Raw genomic sequence first — 15,134 nt, forward strand, 5'->3', positions numbered from 1 at the left:
CATTTCTTGTAGTATAAATCTTCTGGAGACAAATTCTTTTAGCTTTTTTTTATTTGAAATGGTCTTCATTTTGCCCTCTTGAAATAAATTCCCCCTGGTTGTATAGTTCTGGGTTTTCTTTCAGCACTTTAAACATGTTACTTTCACTGTCTGCCCTCTGTCATTTCTGATAAGTAGTCAGTGATCATTCACATTACAGAACCTCTGTATATAATGTGTGTGTTGTTTTTATCTGGGTGCTTTAAAGGTTTTCTCTGGTTTTCAGCTGCTAGACCATAATATGCCTATTTGTAGTTAGTATTTATGTTGTTTGGGATTCATTTAGCTACTGGAAATTTAGGTCTGTCACCAAATAGAGGATAATTTGGCCATTATTCATTTAGGATATTTACTCTTTCTCTCTGGGAATTCAATTAAGAAAGGGTATGCTAGACTTTTTAATATTATCCCACAAGTTTCTAAAGCTGTATTCCTGTCCTAATTTTTTTAACCTCCTGTCTTCAAACCAGGTAGTTTATACTGATCTGTCTTCAAGTTCTGGTGGCACAACAGTTAAGCATTTGGTTGTGCAGTGACATGGGTCACTTTTGTGTAGCCTTTCTAGTCATGGTCTTATAACTTCCACCCAAGTGATTGGGCAGGACTGTGAAGATATGGTAACTGTGGCCCACCAAAGGTATTGGTCGGTTTTGCCATCCCACTGGGCTTGAAATGAGCCACTCCAGAGACAAGACCCGGCAGCAGGAGTTGGTGCAATGGGCTTCCTGGCCCATGGAGAGAGAAAGCTGCATGCCTTTGGGCAGAGGCCTAGGGCCAGGGAAAGATGTGCCTATAAGCACAGCTGGAAAGAGGCTGTCCTGATGGAAAAATTGTATCTTTGAATGTTCCTGAGCCTGAATTGTAATCTGTTACTTCCCTAATAAACCCCATAATCCTGAGTATGGTCTGTTGAGTTCTGTGTGGCCATTGTATGAATTATCAAACCCAATAGAGAAACAGAGAATGCTATGGGAGGGACAGTTGGTAAAGACTGCAGAGAGAGGAAGTTTGTCTGATCTCCCCCTCATAGCAATCAGCCTTGGGCTGTTGATCTTGATTCTCCTTCCCCCTTGTGAAGTTACAGGAGGTCAGACACTGCCCCCACACTGTTTTTACAGGTTGCTAACCAAAAGGTGGAAACCCTGGTGGCGTAGTAGTTCAGTGCTACGGCTGCTAACCAAATGGTTGGCAGTTCAAATCCGCCAGGCGCTCCTTGGAAACTCTATGGGGCAGTTCTACTCTGTCCCGTAGGGTCGCTATAAGTCGGAATCAACTCAATGGCAACGGGTTTGGTTTTTTTTTTTTTTTTGGTGGTAACTCCAAACTCCGTCTTCTGATTCCTCAAATCAATAATCATAAGCATAATCATCGACTATAAACTGGTATTAGTACTGTGATTTTAAACATATTTGCATGTATACAAATGCATAAATGACCTTCACACATTTAAGAGAAAAATGTTGGTGAGTGTATTTAAAAATGTTTTCTGGGTCAGCAAAACTTAGTGGAATGTTTTCCCCAATTACCAGTACATCTATAGAAAGTAAGTCCGATTTTCAATAGAAATAGCAGCAGTATCTGGAGAAAAAACAGATTTTCTAAAAATAGAAAATCAGTGCAATAAGGAAAATAGCGGTTAATAGTTCAATCAGGAAAACTGACACCCGAATGGGTTTTTTATTGTTTTTTCAGGAGCTAAAGAACTTTAAGTCAAAAAAAGCTATTATATTTGTCTTAGAAAATATTGCTGCATTTATTCAGAAACTGCCTTAGGTACAGGTGATGAAGTACATTTGTGTTTTGGTAAAAATAGTTTTGTTGTTGTTTCTTTTATTTTGCTTTTAGTATCTGTGAACATGTATGAAATGCCACAAAACCACTTCTCTACTCTGACAGATTTCAGAATGCAGTTATTCACATAAATTATGCTATTATCTTATCAGGAAAGAATGTCACTTTGATAACCGTTAAAAAAAAATGAGAAGAAAAAATCCTGCAAAAGAAATGCTATATATTTGAGGCTAGCATCAATAAATATAATAAATCATCAAGATTTTTTAGTTTGTGAATATTTAATATAAATAGCTTTGTTCTGAGAAAATAAAACAATAAAGTTTCACATTTTTGATATTAATAAATCAACAAAAGAAAGGAACACTTTGGTAGGATGGTGTATAACCCCCAGGTGGTCCCCTATACCAGTAAATAGAATGGATGTAAAATGTTCTTTATTCTAGTTACATGCACCCTTAATACAAGGAAGACACTGCCATGTCATAAATTATAGTTAACTTTCTGGCTTATAGGAGATGCAGGAGTTTATTGCCCATCAAGTATCAAAATTATGCTGTATTCAAATTATTTTCCTATGTTTTATTTCTTTTTGGCAGATCTCAGGGATTCGTCATTGGATTCCCAGAATAGGTATGGATTAGAATGTTTAATATAAAATGATCAAGTAGAAAAGCAGTCAGTAAAATTCTAGTAACAAGAAAGTCAGAATAGAAAAAACTTTTTCCTTTTTAGTAGAGCAGTCTGTATTCTAAAAAATTAACTTATGTTATCTATTCTATTAAAAAACCCTATGGAGAACAGAGTGGCAGGAGCCGGGGGTCTGGGAACCATGGTTTCAGGGGACATCTGGGTCAATTGGTATAACAAAGCTTATTAAGAAAATGTTCTGCATCTCACTTTGGTGAGTTACGTCTGGAGTCTTAAAAGCTAGCGATCAGCCATCTAAGATGCATCAATTGGTCCCAATCCACCGACAGCAAAGGAGAATAGAAAACACCAAAGACACAAGGAAATATTAGCCCATGAGACAAAAACGGCCACATAAACCAGAGACTCCATCACCTGAGACCAGAAGAACTAGATGGTACCCTGCTACTACCAATAACCACCCTGACAAGGAACACAACAAAGAGTCCCTAACAAAGCAGAAGATAAGTGGAGTGCAGAACTCAAATTCTAGGAAAAAGACCAGACTTAATGGTCTGATTGAGACTGGAGGAATCCCAGAAGACATGGCCCCGTACTTTCTGCTAACCCAGAACTAAAACCATTCCCGAGGCAAACTCTTCAGACAAAGATTAGACTGGACTATAAGACATGATACTCATGAAGAGCAGCATACTTCTTGGTTCAAGCAGCTACATGACACTAAATGAGCAGCTCCTGTGCAGAGGCAAGATGAGAAGGCAGAAAAGGACAGGAGCTGGTTAGCATGGAAAATCTGGGGTGGAAAGGAGGTGTGTGCTGACCTATTACAGGGAAAGCAAGCAGGGTCACCTAACAATGTGTGTATAAGTTTTTGTATGAGTAACTTGAGCTGTAAACTTTCACTTAAAGCACAATAATAATAATAAAAAAAAAACCCTATGGAGAAAGCCTAAGGAGCTCTTCTCATCTATAACACATGGGGTCTATGAAAACTCTGTGGAGCAGTTCCAATCTGTAACACATGGGATCTCAGTGAGCCAGAATCGATTCAACAATAACAAGTTTTTTAATTTTAAAATCAGTAAAATAATTATCCAATCCTTAGAAACACAAAAATTATGTAGTAAAAAATCACATAAAAAATTATGTGAAATTACTTTCACACAATTTAACTGTTAAAACTCTAAGAGGAATGTGTCACACTTTCATAGACAAAGAAACTGAAGCTTATAGAAGGTAAATAATTTGCCTAGTATTACAAAGAGGCAACAGAGTAGGGACTCAAACCTAAAACTCCAAAGCATAAAAGTGTTTCCCTCCACCTGAAAATGTTTCTTCTTGAAGTCTGAGGCATAAAGGTTGTAAAATGGAAGTAATGATAACATCAATATACTTTTTGGCATATTATTTTTATCTAAGACAACAGTAATTTCAACATTTTCCTTCAATCTTCAGATAAAAAAAAAAAATGGAGCCTAAAATGAAATAGCTGACGCTGAAACTTCTCTTTCATAAACTGTTCATAATTAATTTTGGACCACATGGCTTTTAAGAAAACTCATCAAGTATATCAACTACACACAAAAGAAACTTATGACTTCCTTATAGTCAGATACGCCAAAAGTAAAAAAAAAAAAGGTTCTCCTTTCTCAAAGACATTTTATAACCTCTAACCTGGAGAAAAGAAATCTCAAATTGAAGGCGTCAAAACAGTTTCGTTTTCTTCCTCCCTTCACTGTTTAATATTTCACTCAGTAGCTCTTGAGTCAGGGGTCTGTGCTCAGAAGACATGCCTAGGGTGGTAGCAATGATCTGGGGAGGGCTGGAACCCACATGAGGTAGGAGAAGCCAGCAAGGAAGAGGAAATGGTGTTCCAGAGGAGCCCATGTGAGGAAGATACAATGAATAAGGTAGCAGCCTGATGAGAGCAGGAGAGTGGTTTCATACAGGAGTACTAAGCAAATAGGTAAATACATCAGGAATAATACGAAACACGTTTTCTCACAATCAAAAAAAGAGTTATAAAAATGAAAAGGCAGAAAGCTAGAACAAATGTTATGGTGTTGGGGTGAAACAGGAGTTAACAGTGTAAATTCATGGCTTTCAATATATAGAGACAGGAAGAGGGAAAAATATGAATATAAAGCGAGGAATCATGGAATAACAAGTAACCTATGGCTGGGAGAGGGTGAAGACACAGAGAACCTCTCTGAGGTAAAAGGGCATATAGGAAATGACTTAAGTAGAGGGTAGAGCAAAATTAAGAAAAACTCTCTTGCAAACCAGGCACCACTCTAATTAAAAGGTAATACGAGAGGAATTTGAAGCCAGTGTAAGACAGCAAGAAAAGATCTACTGTCCAGAGACAAAACAATGAATAAAATCAGATTCACAGAAGCTGAAACAACCAGACAGAATATAAAATGACTTGGATTAACAATAATGATTAATATGCTAAAACACCTAGTGGAAAATATGCATGAACACATGGAGAATTTTAGCAGAGAAATGGAAACTATAAAAGTCAAAAGAAATGTTAGGGGGAAAAAAAGGTAATAGAATTGAAGAATGCCTTCAACAGGCTCATAAATAGACTCAACAGAGCTGGGCAGAAAATCCGTGAATTTGAAGACAGGTCTAGAAAAATTACTCAATGTGAACCACAGGAAGAAAAAAGTGAGGGCTTGGGGTGGAAAAACAGTGAATCCAAGAAGTGTGTGGCAATATCAAACAGTCTAACACAGTGTAATTGGAATCCCAGAAGGAGGAGAGAAAGAGGGCAGAAAAAAATATTTTAAAACATAATGACCAAGAATTTTTTAAAAAAATAATTAAAAATATCAAGCCACAGGTCCAAGAAGCTCAGAGAACCCTAAGCAAGCTAAATAAACCCTATTCCTACCACCCCCCTCCCCAAGAAAGAAAAGTAAAACCACTTAAGAATCTTCAACTAGAACAAAATACAATCATCTGACAGGCAGTCAGAGGGGGGAAAAAAGACATACTACATATATAGGAAAAAAGGATTGAAGCAGGCTGCTTGTCACTAACTATGCAAATCACAAATCAATTTATCGACATCTTTAAAGTGTTGAAAAACTGCCAACCTAGATTTTTATACTCAAAGAAACTATCTTTCAAAAATGAAGAAAAAGAACTTCCAGACTAACAGAAGCTAAGAAAATTCATTACCAAGTGACCTACATTATTTATAAATGTTAATGGAAGCTCTTCAGACAGAAGGTACATGATGCTACAGAGAATTCTGGACCTACGCTAAGAAATGAAGACTGACAAAATAGGCTAAGTTGAAGTTAAAAAAAAAAAGCATGATTTTTCTTATTTCTATAGCTCTAAATGATAGCTGACCATCCAAAGCAAAAACAGTACCAATGTATTATGGGTCTGTAGCATTTTAAAAAATGTATAAAAACAATAGCCCAAAAGAAGAGAAAAAAAGAATTGGGAGCATACTGTTACAAAGTCCTTACAATACACTTGAAGTAGCATAATATTAGAAGAGTCCTGATGGCACGATGGCTAAATGCTTGGCTGCTAATCGAAAGGCTGGCTGTTAGAACCCACCCAGCAGCTCTGTGGGAGAAAGACCCGGAGACCTGCTTCCATGAAGATTAAAGTCTAGAAAGCCTTATGGGGCAATTCTGCTCTATCACATGGGATCGCTACTAGTCAAAAATAGCTTGACGGCACCTAAAAACAACAACAGTATAACAGTGACTGAGGAAGTCTGTGATTAATTAAAGATGTATGCTGTAAACAAAGGGCAACCACTAAAAAAAATTTTAAATTATAAATAAGGCAATAACCAGTTGTCATTAAGTCGATTCTGACTCATGGCAAACCTATGTGTGTCAGAGTAGAACTGTGCTCCACAGGATTTGCAATGGCTGATTTTTCAAAGTAGATCACCCAATCTTTCTTCTGAGGTGCCTCTGGGTAGACTCAAACCTCTGATCTTTCAGTTAGCAGCTGAGTACAACAGCCATTTGTAGCACTCAGGGACTCAAATTAAGTCAACAGTAGAGATAAAATAAAATCTCTCTTTCACACACACACAAATCCAAAGAGGCAGGAAAAAAAGTAATAAGAACAGGTAAGACAAAAAACAATTAACGGTCTAGTAGATTTTAATACAGCTATACCAATAATTACTCTGAATGTAAATGGTCTAAACACACAAACACTGTCAAAACTGTCTTCAGGAAATCCAACTTTAAATATCGAAGTGTATATAGGTTCAAAGACATGCCATGTAAACACCACCTGAAAGAAAGCCAGTGTGACTAATACTAGTAACAGACAAACTAGACTTAAAAACAGAGAAAATCGCCATGGATAAAGAGAAAAATTAAGTAATATAATGATAAAAGGGTCAACTCACCAGGAAGACATAACAATACCAAAAATGTATGCACCTAAGAATAAAGCCCCAAAGTACATGAAGCAAAAACTGACAGGACTGAATGGAGAAATAATAAGTAAATCCATAATTATAGTTGATGGCTTCAACACTCCTCTCTCAGTATTGGCCAAAACAAGTAGACAGAAAATCAGTAATGCCACAGAAGATCTGACTATTGGCTGGCCTGACCTAATTGATATTTAAACCCAAATACAGCACAGAAAACATTCTTTTCAAGAGTACATTCTTTTTAAGATAGGCCATACTCCGGCCCATGAAACAAGCTTCAACAAATTTAAGAGATTTGTTCCCTATTTCCCGCTCCTAACATAAACTAGAAATCAGTAATGGAAAGATATCTTGGGTATTCTCAAATACTTAGAAATTAAACAACACACTTCTAAATACCCAGAGATCAAAGAGGAAGTACAAAGAAAAAGTAGAAAATATTTTGAATTAAAATAAAATGAAAACGTAACATATCCAAATTCAAGGGACACAGTTAAAGAGCTGAGAAATAAATTTATAGCACTAATGCGTAATATTAGAAAAAAAGTGTCAAATTATCTAAACTCAAGAAATTAGGATAAGAACTACTTTAGGTGAAGGGAAAGACAGCACACAGTACAGGGGAGGTCAGCACAATTGGACTAAACCAAAAGCAAAGAAGTTTCCTGAATAAACTGAATGCTTCAAAGGCCAGTGTAGCAGGGGCAGGAGTCTGGGGACCATGGTTTCAGGGGACATCTAAGTCAACTGGTATAATAAAATCTATTACGAAAACATTCTGCATCCCACTTTGAAGAGTGGCGTCTAGGGTCTTAAACGCTACCAAGTAGCCATCTAAGATGCATCAACTGGTCTCAACCCACCTGGACCAAAGGAGAATGAAGAACACCAACGACACAAGGCAATTACGAGCCCAAGAGACAGAAAGGGCCACGTGAACCAGCGGCTACATCATCCTGAGACCAGAAGCACTAGAAGGTGCCTGGCTACAACCGATGACTGCCCTGACAGGGTATACAACAGAGAACCCCTGAGGGAGCAGGAGAGCAGTGGGATGCAGACCCCAAATTCTCTTAAAAAGACCAGACTTAATGGTCTGACTGAGACTAGAAGGACCCCGGTGGTCATGGCCCCCAGACCTTCTGTTGGCCCAGCGCAGGAACCACTCCCGAAGCCAACTCTTCAGACATGGATTGGACTGGACAATGGGTTGGAGAGGGATGCTGGTGAGGAGTGAGCTTCTTGGATCAGGTGGACACTTGAGACTATGTTGGCATCTCCTGCCTGGAGGGGAGATGAGAGGGTGCAGGGGGTTAGAAGCTGGTGAAAAGGACATGAAAAGAGAGAGAGGAAGGAGAGAAGAGGCTGTTCCACCAGGGGGAGAGTAATTGGAAGTGTGTAGCAAGGTGTATATGGGTTTTTGTGTGAGAGACTGAGTTATTTCTAAACTTTCACTTAAAGCACAATAAAAATTATTTTAAAAAATAAATAAATAAAAGACAATCTAAAAAAAAAAACCAAAAAGAAAAGAAATTAGGAAAAAAGCAAACTAAATCCAAAGCAAGCAGAAGAAAGTAAAAAAAGATGAAAGCATAAATAAAACTGAATGCACAAAAATAGATAAAAATTAACGGTAAAATGAATTTCTTTGAAAAAAGCACTAATATTGATACACCTATAGCCAGACTGACAAAAAAGATAAAACAAAATAGGGGTTATCATTAAAGAGCCTACAGATATGAAAAGAATAAAAGAGTGTATTACAAACAACGTTATGCCTACAAATTAGATAACTTAGAGGAAATTGACAAATTCCCTAAAAGACAAAAACTACAAAGCCAGTCAAGGAGAAATAACCTGAATGGTCCTATATTTATCAAAGAAATTAAATATTTTTAAAACTTCTAATTAAAAAACAAAACCCTCTAGACTTCACCGAGTGGGATTCTACCAAACATTAAAGAAAAAAAAAACTGATTATACACCAAATTGTCCAGAAAAAAAAAAGGAGGCAATACTTCCCAACTCCTTTTAGGAGGCTGGCATTACCCTTAAACAAAACACACACATACACATACAAACATTCTAGTGTCATAAACACAAATGCAAAAAATTCTCAACAAAATATTAACAAATCAAATCCAGCAGTAAATAAAAAGGAGAATATGCCGTGAGTAAGTGGGGTTTCATTCTGCTATACATAAAAAATATATATATAGGTCATCATAAAAGTCAGAGCCAAGCTCGTAGCAAGTGGGGTTTACTCTGGAAGATTCAAGGCTGGTTTGACATCCAAAAATCAACCAATATAATTTACCATATCAATAGACTAAAAAATAAAAACTGTATTACCAACTTATTAAACACCATAAAAATATCTGACAACATTCATCATCCATTCATAAACTCAGTAAACCAGGAATAGAAGCTAATTTCTTTAACAGAGTGTCTCCAAAAAACCTACATCTAGCATTTATACTTAAGTTTATAAAGAGGTCTTATAAATAATTTAGCCCAGTAAACCAATTAAAAATATATACGGGCAAAGAACATAAACAAGCAGTTTATCAGAAAACAAAACAGAAATGATTGGTAACTTCTTCCTTCAGCTTCTCTCTCCCACTCTACAACCCCATCCCTTTACTCATCTGAGTAATGAAAAGGAATTTCTCAAACCCACTTTCCCATCACCATAGGTCTCAAGTGTGTCTGTGTATACTGCATCAATCATTCAATTTTTTTTTTTTTTAATTTATAGCAATAAACTGCATTTAATTTCTGAAGAGGCGGTTTCAATAATTTTCGGTCTTAGAGAATAGTCTTAATTCTTCCTGATTGATTTCTTAATTTGAGTCTTACTAGTTTCTATTCCCCTTTTGTTTGAATCATGTAATTAACTGCAACAGCAAATCATAAATTTTTAAAAACAGTGCCTGAGGCAGAAATTTCTAATAAAGTTTCTAGAAGGTAAATAAAAATTATTTTGTAAAATATAAAAGAAACTATTACTTTCTAGTACAGTATAGCCCACAAATGTATATTAAGGAAACTAATGATACACCCATAACTAAGCACTGAAGAAGGATTCCACTGCAAAGGAGACATGATGTATAGAAAGCTGGGATCTGTGATGAGTTTATGTTTTATTGAGATTCTCAAAATGAAAAAATGATTACTCCTACCTGCATCTAGTTCTTTCAGCAATCCTTTAGGTTAGTTCGATATTAGTTAATTTAGAAAAACAATATGTTACTAGGGAAATCTTTCATTTTATTGAATTCTATCCATAACCCTTGTTCCCCCAAACAATGTATTGCTTGATTTTGCTTACCTCCTCTCCTGAAAGGTAATATGCTGCAAGGAGGCCTCCAATAAATCGAATGTTGACTTCAAACACAGACACTTCTGAATTCTGCGAAAACATGTTGGATATATTTCACAATATATATTACTTCAGAGTTTTCAAAATATTTTCAATTTTTCTAAAAACCCTATGGAAAAGGGTTTTTCCCAATTTCTGCACCTTTGTTCTTCATCCAATTGCAATCTAACCAACCATTTGTCAATGTTACTGAAATTACTCTTATTACTGTCACCAAAGCTTCTTAATATTTAAAACCAATAGGCTATTTTCATATACTTTGCATATTATTATGATTTTACCTAGATATCTCATGCTGTTGACTATTCTCCCTCCATTTCTTGAAGTCTGGAATACCACTCTCCTTCCTGGTTCCTTTCCTTCTGTTCCAATAACTACAGTATAGTTTCCATATTTTACTTTTATCTTTCTTCATGAATTTAATTTTTTTAAATACATATAATAATTAATGTTAAGAAGGTACCATAAAACAACAGTGGAATGATGGATTATTCAGTTAATAATGTTAAGAAAATTGGCTCCTAGGTAAGAAATTAAGTTGAATGCACATTTTACATACATATCAAAATAAATTCCAGATGATTCAGAAATAAATATTTAAAAAATTACTATAAAAAAGTAGGAAAAATATGACAATATTTAACTTACTCAAAAAAGTAGTACATTGTGGGTATAAAATCAGTAGCATTGATAACAAATGATAGATTTAAACTTACCCAGAATGCAAATCATCTATAAGAAAAAAAAAGTATGGGCAAGGATGCGATATAAATGGAAATTGCGTATGTTGCTGGTGATTATAGCCGCTTTAAGTTTCTTAAAAAGTTAAACATACACATACCATATGACTCAAATTCGGGGTGACGTTTACATCAAAAAAATACAAAATTCAGAAAAGTAAGTACTGATGCTTAAAGTGGTGAGATACTATAATCACCAACCAGGAACTCTAAATTCTAATCCAAGTGAAAATACCCTTAAAAAATGAAGGCAAAATAGAGATATTTCCCAACCAAAAAAAACCTAAGAGAACTCATTACCAGCAGATAGGCAATAAAGGTAATAGTTAAAAAGAATTCTTCAGTCTGAAGTAAATGATCCCATGGAAGCAATAAAATGCATGAAAGAATAAAAATATTCAAAAAAATGAATAGGGTAGCAAAAAAAAATCAATAATAATATCTTGTGGAGATTTAAAAACATGTGGAATTAAAGTGACAACAAAAGAACAAAAGATAAGAACAGTCAGTAAGTGGAGTTAAAGTGCCCTAGTACTGACATTATAAAGGAAATTATAAAAATAAGAATTTATATTAGACTTAATAACCCAGTTTTGGCTTATTATGAATGAATCTACTATAATCAGTCTTCTACTCCCTTCTTCCCTGGTTGCAAACTTGTGGAAAGCAGCCAAAACCAAGCACAGATACAGGCTTATGTGCATATATTAGAAAATAAATCACATTTAAAGCTGAAGTATTTATCTCAAGAAGCTAGAAAAATAATTGCAAATAATAAAAACATTAGAAGGATGGAAATAAAATAGACAACTGTTCAGTAGTGATAATCAAAGACAAAAGCTGGTTTTCAAAAAAGTAAAAATTTTAATGATTATTTAGCAAATCTGAACAATAACAAAAAAGTAGGCTCAAATATCCAGTTATCAGAAATAAAACGGAATACATTACTACAGGTTCCATGGAATTAGAATGCTAGTAAGGGAATGATACACATAATATTATGCCAAAATTTTTTTAATTTAGATGATGTAAACAAATTTCTAGATAAACACAAATGTCCAAAAATAATTCAAGAATGCAGAAAATCTAACTAGTGCAATTATCTACTAAGGAAATAAAATGCACAATTAAAACCCTTCCTGCAAATAAACTTTCAGGCCTGGAAGGTTTAACCTATGAATTCTTTTTAACTTTTAATATCAATCTTACACAGGTATCTTCTAGAGAACAGAAAAAGAGGAAATAATTCCCAACTCATTTAATGACAGCATAACCTTGACAGCAAAATCTGATGTTTCAAAGAAAAAATTACTTGTTGTAAAACATGACAAACATAATTAATTTAACTGAATTATACATGTGAAGATTGTTGAAATGTCAAATGTCTTGTTACATGTGCATTTATCATAATGAAAGAATTTATTACAATCACTCCCATGAATAAAGATGTAAAATTCACATACATAAAATATTAACAAACTGGACCCAAGAATAACATAATTAGGTTTATTCCAGGAAAACAAGGTAGGTATTAACATTCAAATATCAAAATAATTTATCAAATTAAAATACGTTGTTTTTTGTTACGTGCCACTGAGTCGATTCTGACTCATAGCGACCCTAGAGGACAGAACAGAACCGCCCCCTTAGGGTTTCCAAGGCTGTAATCATTACCAAAGCAGATTGCCACATCTTCCTACTGAATTCAATCCCCTCGATTAACAGACAAGTGCATAACCACTGTGCCACCAGGGCTCCTTACATTAAAATATACACAGAATAATCGGAAGATTACCCAGTATTGTTAGAAAAAAGCATTTGCCAAAACTCAGCACCCATTCATCATGATTAAAAATACATGATGCTAAAAAAGAAAAAAAAAAAAAAAAAGATTTTCCTTAATCTGATAAAAGGTACCTAACAGTGTCTACAGAACATATAATGGTGAAATATTGAAAGCATTCACCCTGAGATCATGAATGAGATAGGGTGTCTACGATCGCCACTTCTATTCAACATGGTACTAGAGGCACTGGTCTTTGCAATAAGGAAACAAAAGGACATACAACTTAAAAGGAATTGAATAAAAAAGAAAATTGTCATTATTTGTAGAAAATCTGATCTGGGGTATGTGGGAAAATGAAAAAATCTAAAGAGAAATACACATATTATTAAGTGAACAATTTCACAGGATACACAGTCGATACACACAAAAAAATCAGTAATATTTCTATATACTGGCAACAAATAATGAGACAATGATTTTTAATGATCAAATTTACACAGTATCAAAAACAATCAAACCTTATAAACAACTCAGTTAAAAGATGTGTATGGTATAGAAATTATGAAGTGTTACTGAGATAAATTAATGAAGACCTAAAGAAGTGGTAGGCTACACCATGTTCATGAATTAGAACGCTCAGTACTATAAAAACACAAATTACTACCAAATTCATCTATGAACTCAATGCATTTGTAATAAAAATCACAGTATGTTTTTCTTCTACTTTTTTTTATGGAAACTGACAGGGGTCAGCAACTTTTTCTGTTAACGGCCAGATAATAAATATTTTAGGTATTAGAAGTCATGTCTGATTGTTTCTTCTTTTTAACAACTCCTTAAAAGTAAAAAAATTCTCAGCAACTAAACCAGACAAAAATAGGACACAGGCTGGATTTAACCCCAAAACAGAGTTCGCCAATTCCTCCATGACCATCTTAAAATATGAAAATTTTAAGGATGTTCAGCACCAGATATCAAGAATTATTAAAGTATTTAAAACACTGTGGTACTGGTACATACCATATGGGTCTGAATAGAGTCCAGAAACAGACTTGCATATAGAATCATCAGATTTAAAATGAAGTTATTGCACTGCAGTTTTTGAAAAGGTATGTTGTGAACTATTACTACTTAAGAAAAAATTTTTGACCCCCGCCCTTATACCAGGAGACCTGGTGGCGCAGTGGTTAAGAGCTACGGCTGCTAACCAAAAAGTCAGCAGTTCAAATGCACTAGCCGCTCCTTGGAAACTCTATGGAGCAGTTCTACTCTGTCCGATAGGATTGCCATGAGTCAGAATAGACTTGACAGCAACAAATATGGAACAGGACCCTCATACCATATCCCAAAATCAAATCCAAATGAAATGTAATCCTATGTGAGAAATATAAAATAAATCTTGTAGATGGTAACAAAGGAATCTTCTTAACCCAGGGGTGGGGAAAGATTTCTTAAGGAAAGGAATGAGAAAAATATCTGTCCAATTAAAAGGAAAAACCAAACCAAACTCAGTGCCATAGAGTCGATTCTGACTCGTAATTAAAAGGAAGGCAATGAAAAAGAGGAAAAGAAACATCAATCAGGAATCATTAAATAAGATGGCAATAAGAGAGAAGGCTCAAGACTGCTGAGCATGGCCTAACGGAAATGTGGAATACAATCAAGCAAACTAACATATATATCATGGGAATTGCACAACGAAATGATAGAAAGAAAGGAAAAGAAAGAATATTTGAAGAAATAATGGCAGACAAATTTCCAAAGATGATAAAGGACATGAATCTACAAATTCAAAAAGCGCAATGAACTATAAGCAGGAGAAGCCCAAAGAGACCCACACTGCAGCAGTTTAGAATCAAGCTCTCAAAACTAAAGAGAGAATGCTGAGAGCAGCAAGAAAGAATGCAACAGTCACAAAAATGATTCCCAATTAGTTTACATGCTGATTTCTCCTCAGAAAACATAGAGGTCAGAAGGCAACGGGATAACATCTTTAAAGGGCTAAAAGAACTGTCAACAATACTACTATCTCCAGCAAAACTGCAGTTCAAGAATTAGGGCAAAATTAAGACATTCTCAGATAAACAAAAGCTGAGTTTGTAGCCACTACAACTGCCCAAAAAGAAATGCTAAAGGGAGTCTTTCAGATGGGAAAGAAAGGATACTACATAGTAACTCAAAGCCTTACATGGGGGGGAAAAACATCTCCATTAAGGGTAATTGCATAAGCAAGTTTATGGGCAAATTTTTTAAGGTATTTTTGCTTGGCAATTCTAGCTGTTAAGTCTTTCGTGCAAATATAAACTTATGCTA

At 35.1% G+C, this 15,134-nt stretch overlaps 1 protein-coding gene across 1 annotated transcript in view; it reads right to left on the minus strand.

Annotated features, from left to right (window-relative positions):
• Positions 1 to 15,134, minus strand: part of MAN1A2 (mannosidase alpha class 1A member 2) — a 236,028-nt gene that overhangs the window by 143,138 nt on the left and 77,756 nt on the right. Inside the window, exon 5 of the mRNA XM_064282369.1 lies at positions 10,245 to 10,325. Coding sequence (XP_064138439.1) covers positions 10,245 to 10,325 — 81 coding nt within the window. The remainder of the gene's footprint in view (positions 1 to 10,244; positions 10,326 to 15,134) is intronic.

This window comes from Loxodonta africana, chromosome 3 (assembly GCF_030014295.1).
Source record: "Loxodonta africana isolate mLoxAfr1 chromosome 3, mLoxAfr1.hap2, whole genome shotgun sequence".
In the NCBI taxonomy this organism is placed as follows: domain Eukaryota; kingdom Metazoa; phylum Chordata; class Mammalia; order Proboscidea; family Elephantidae; genus Loxodonta; species Loxodonta africana.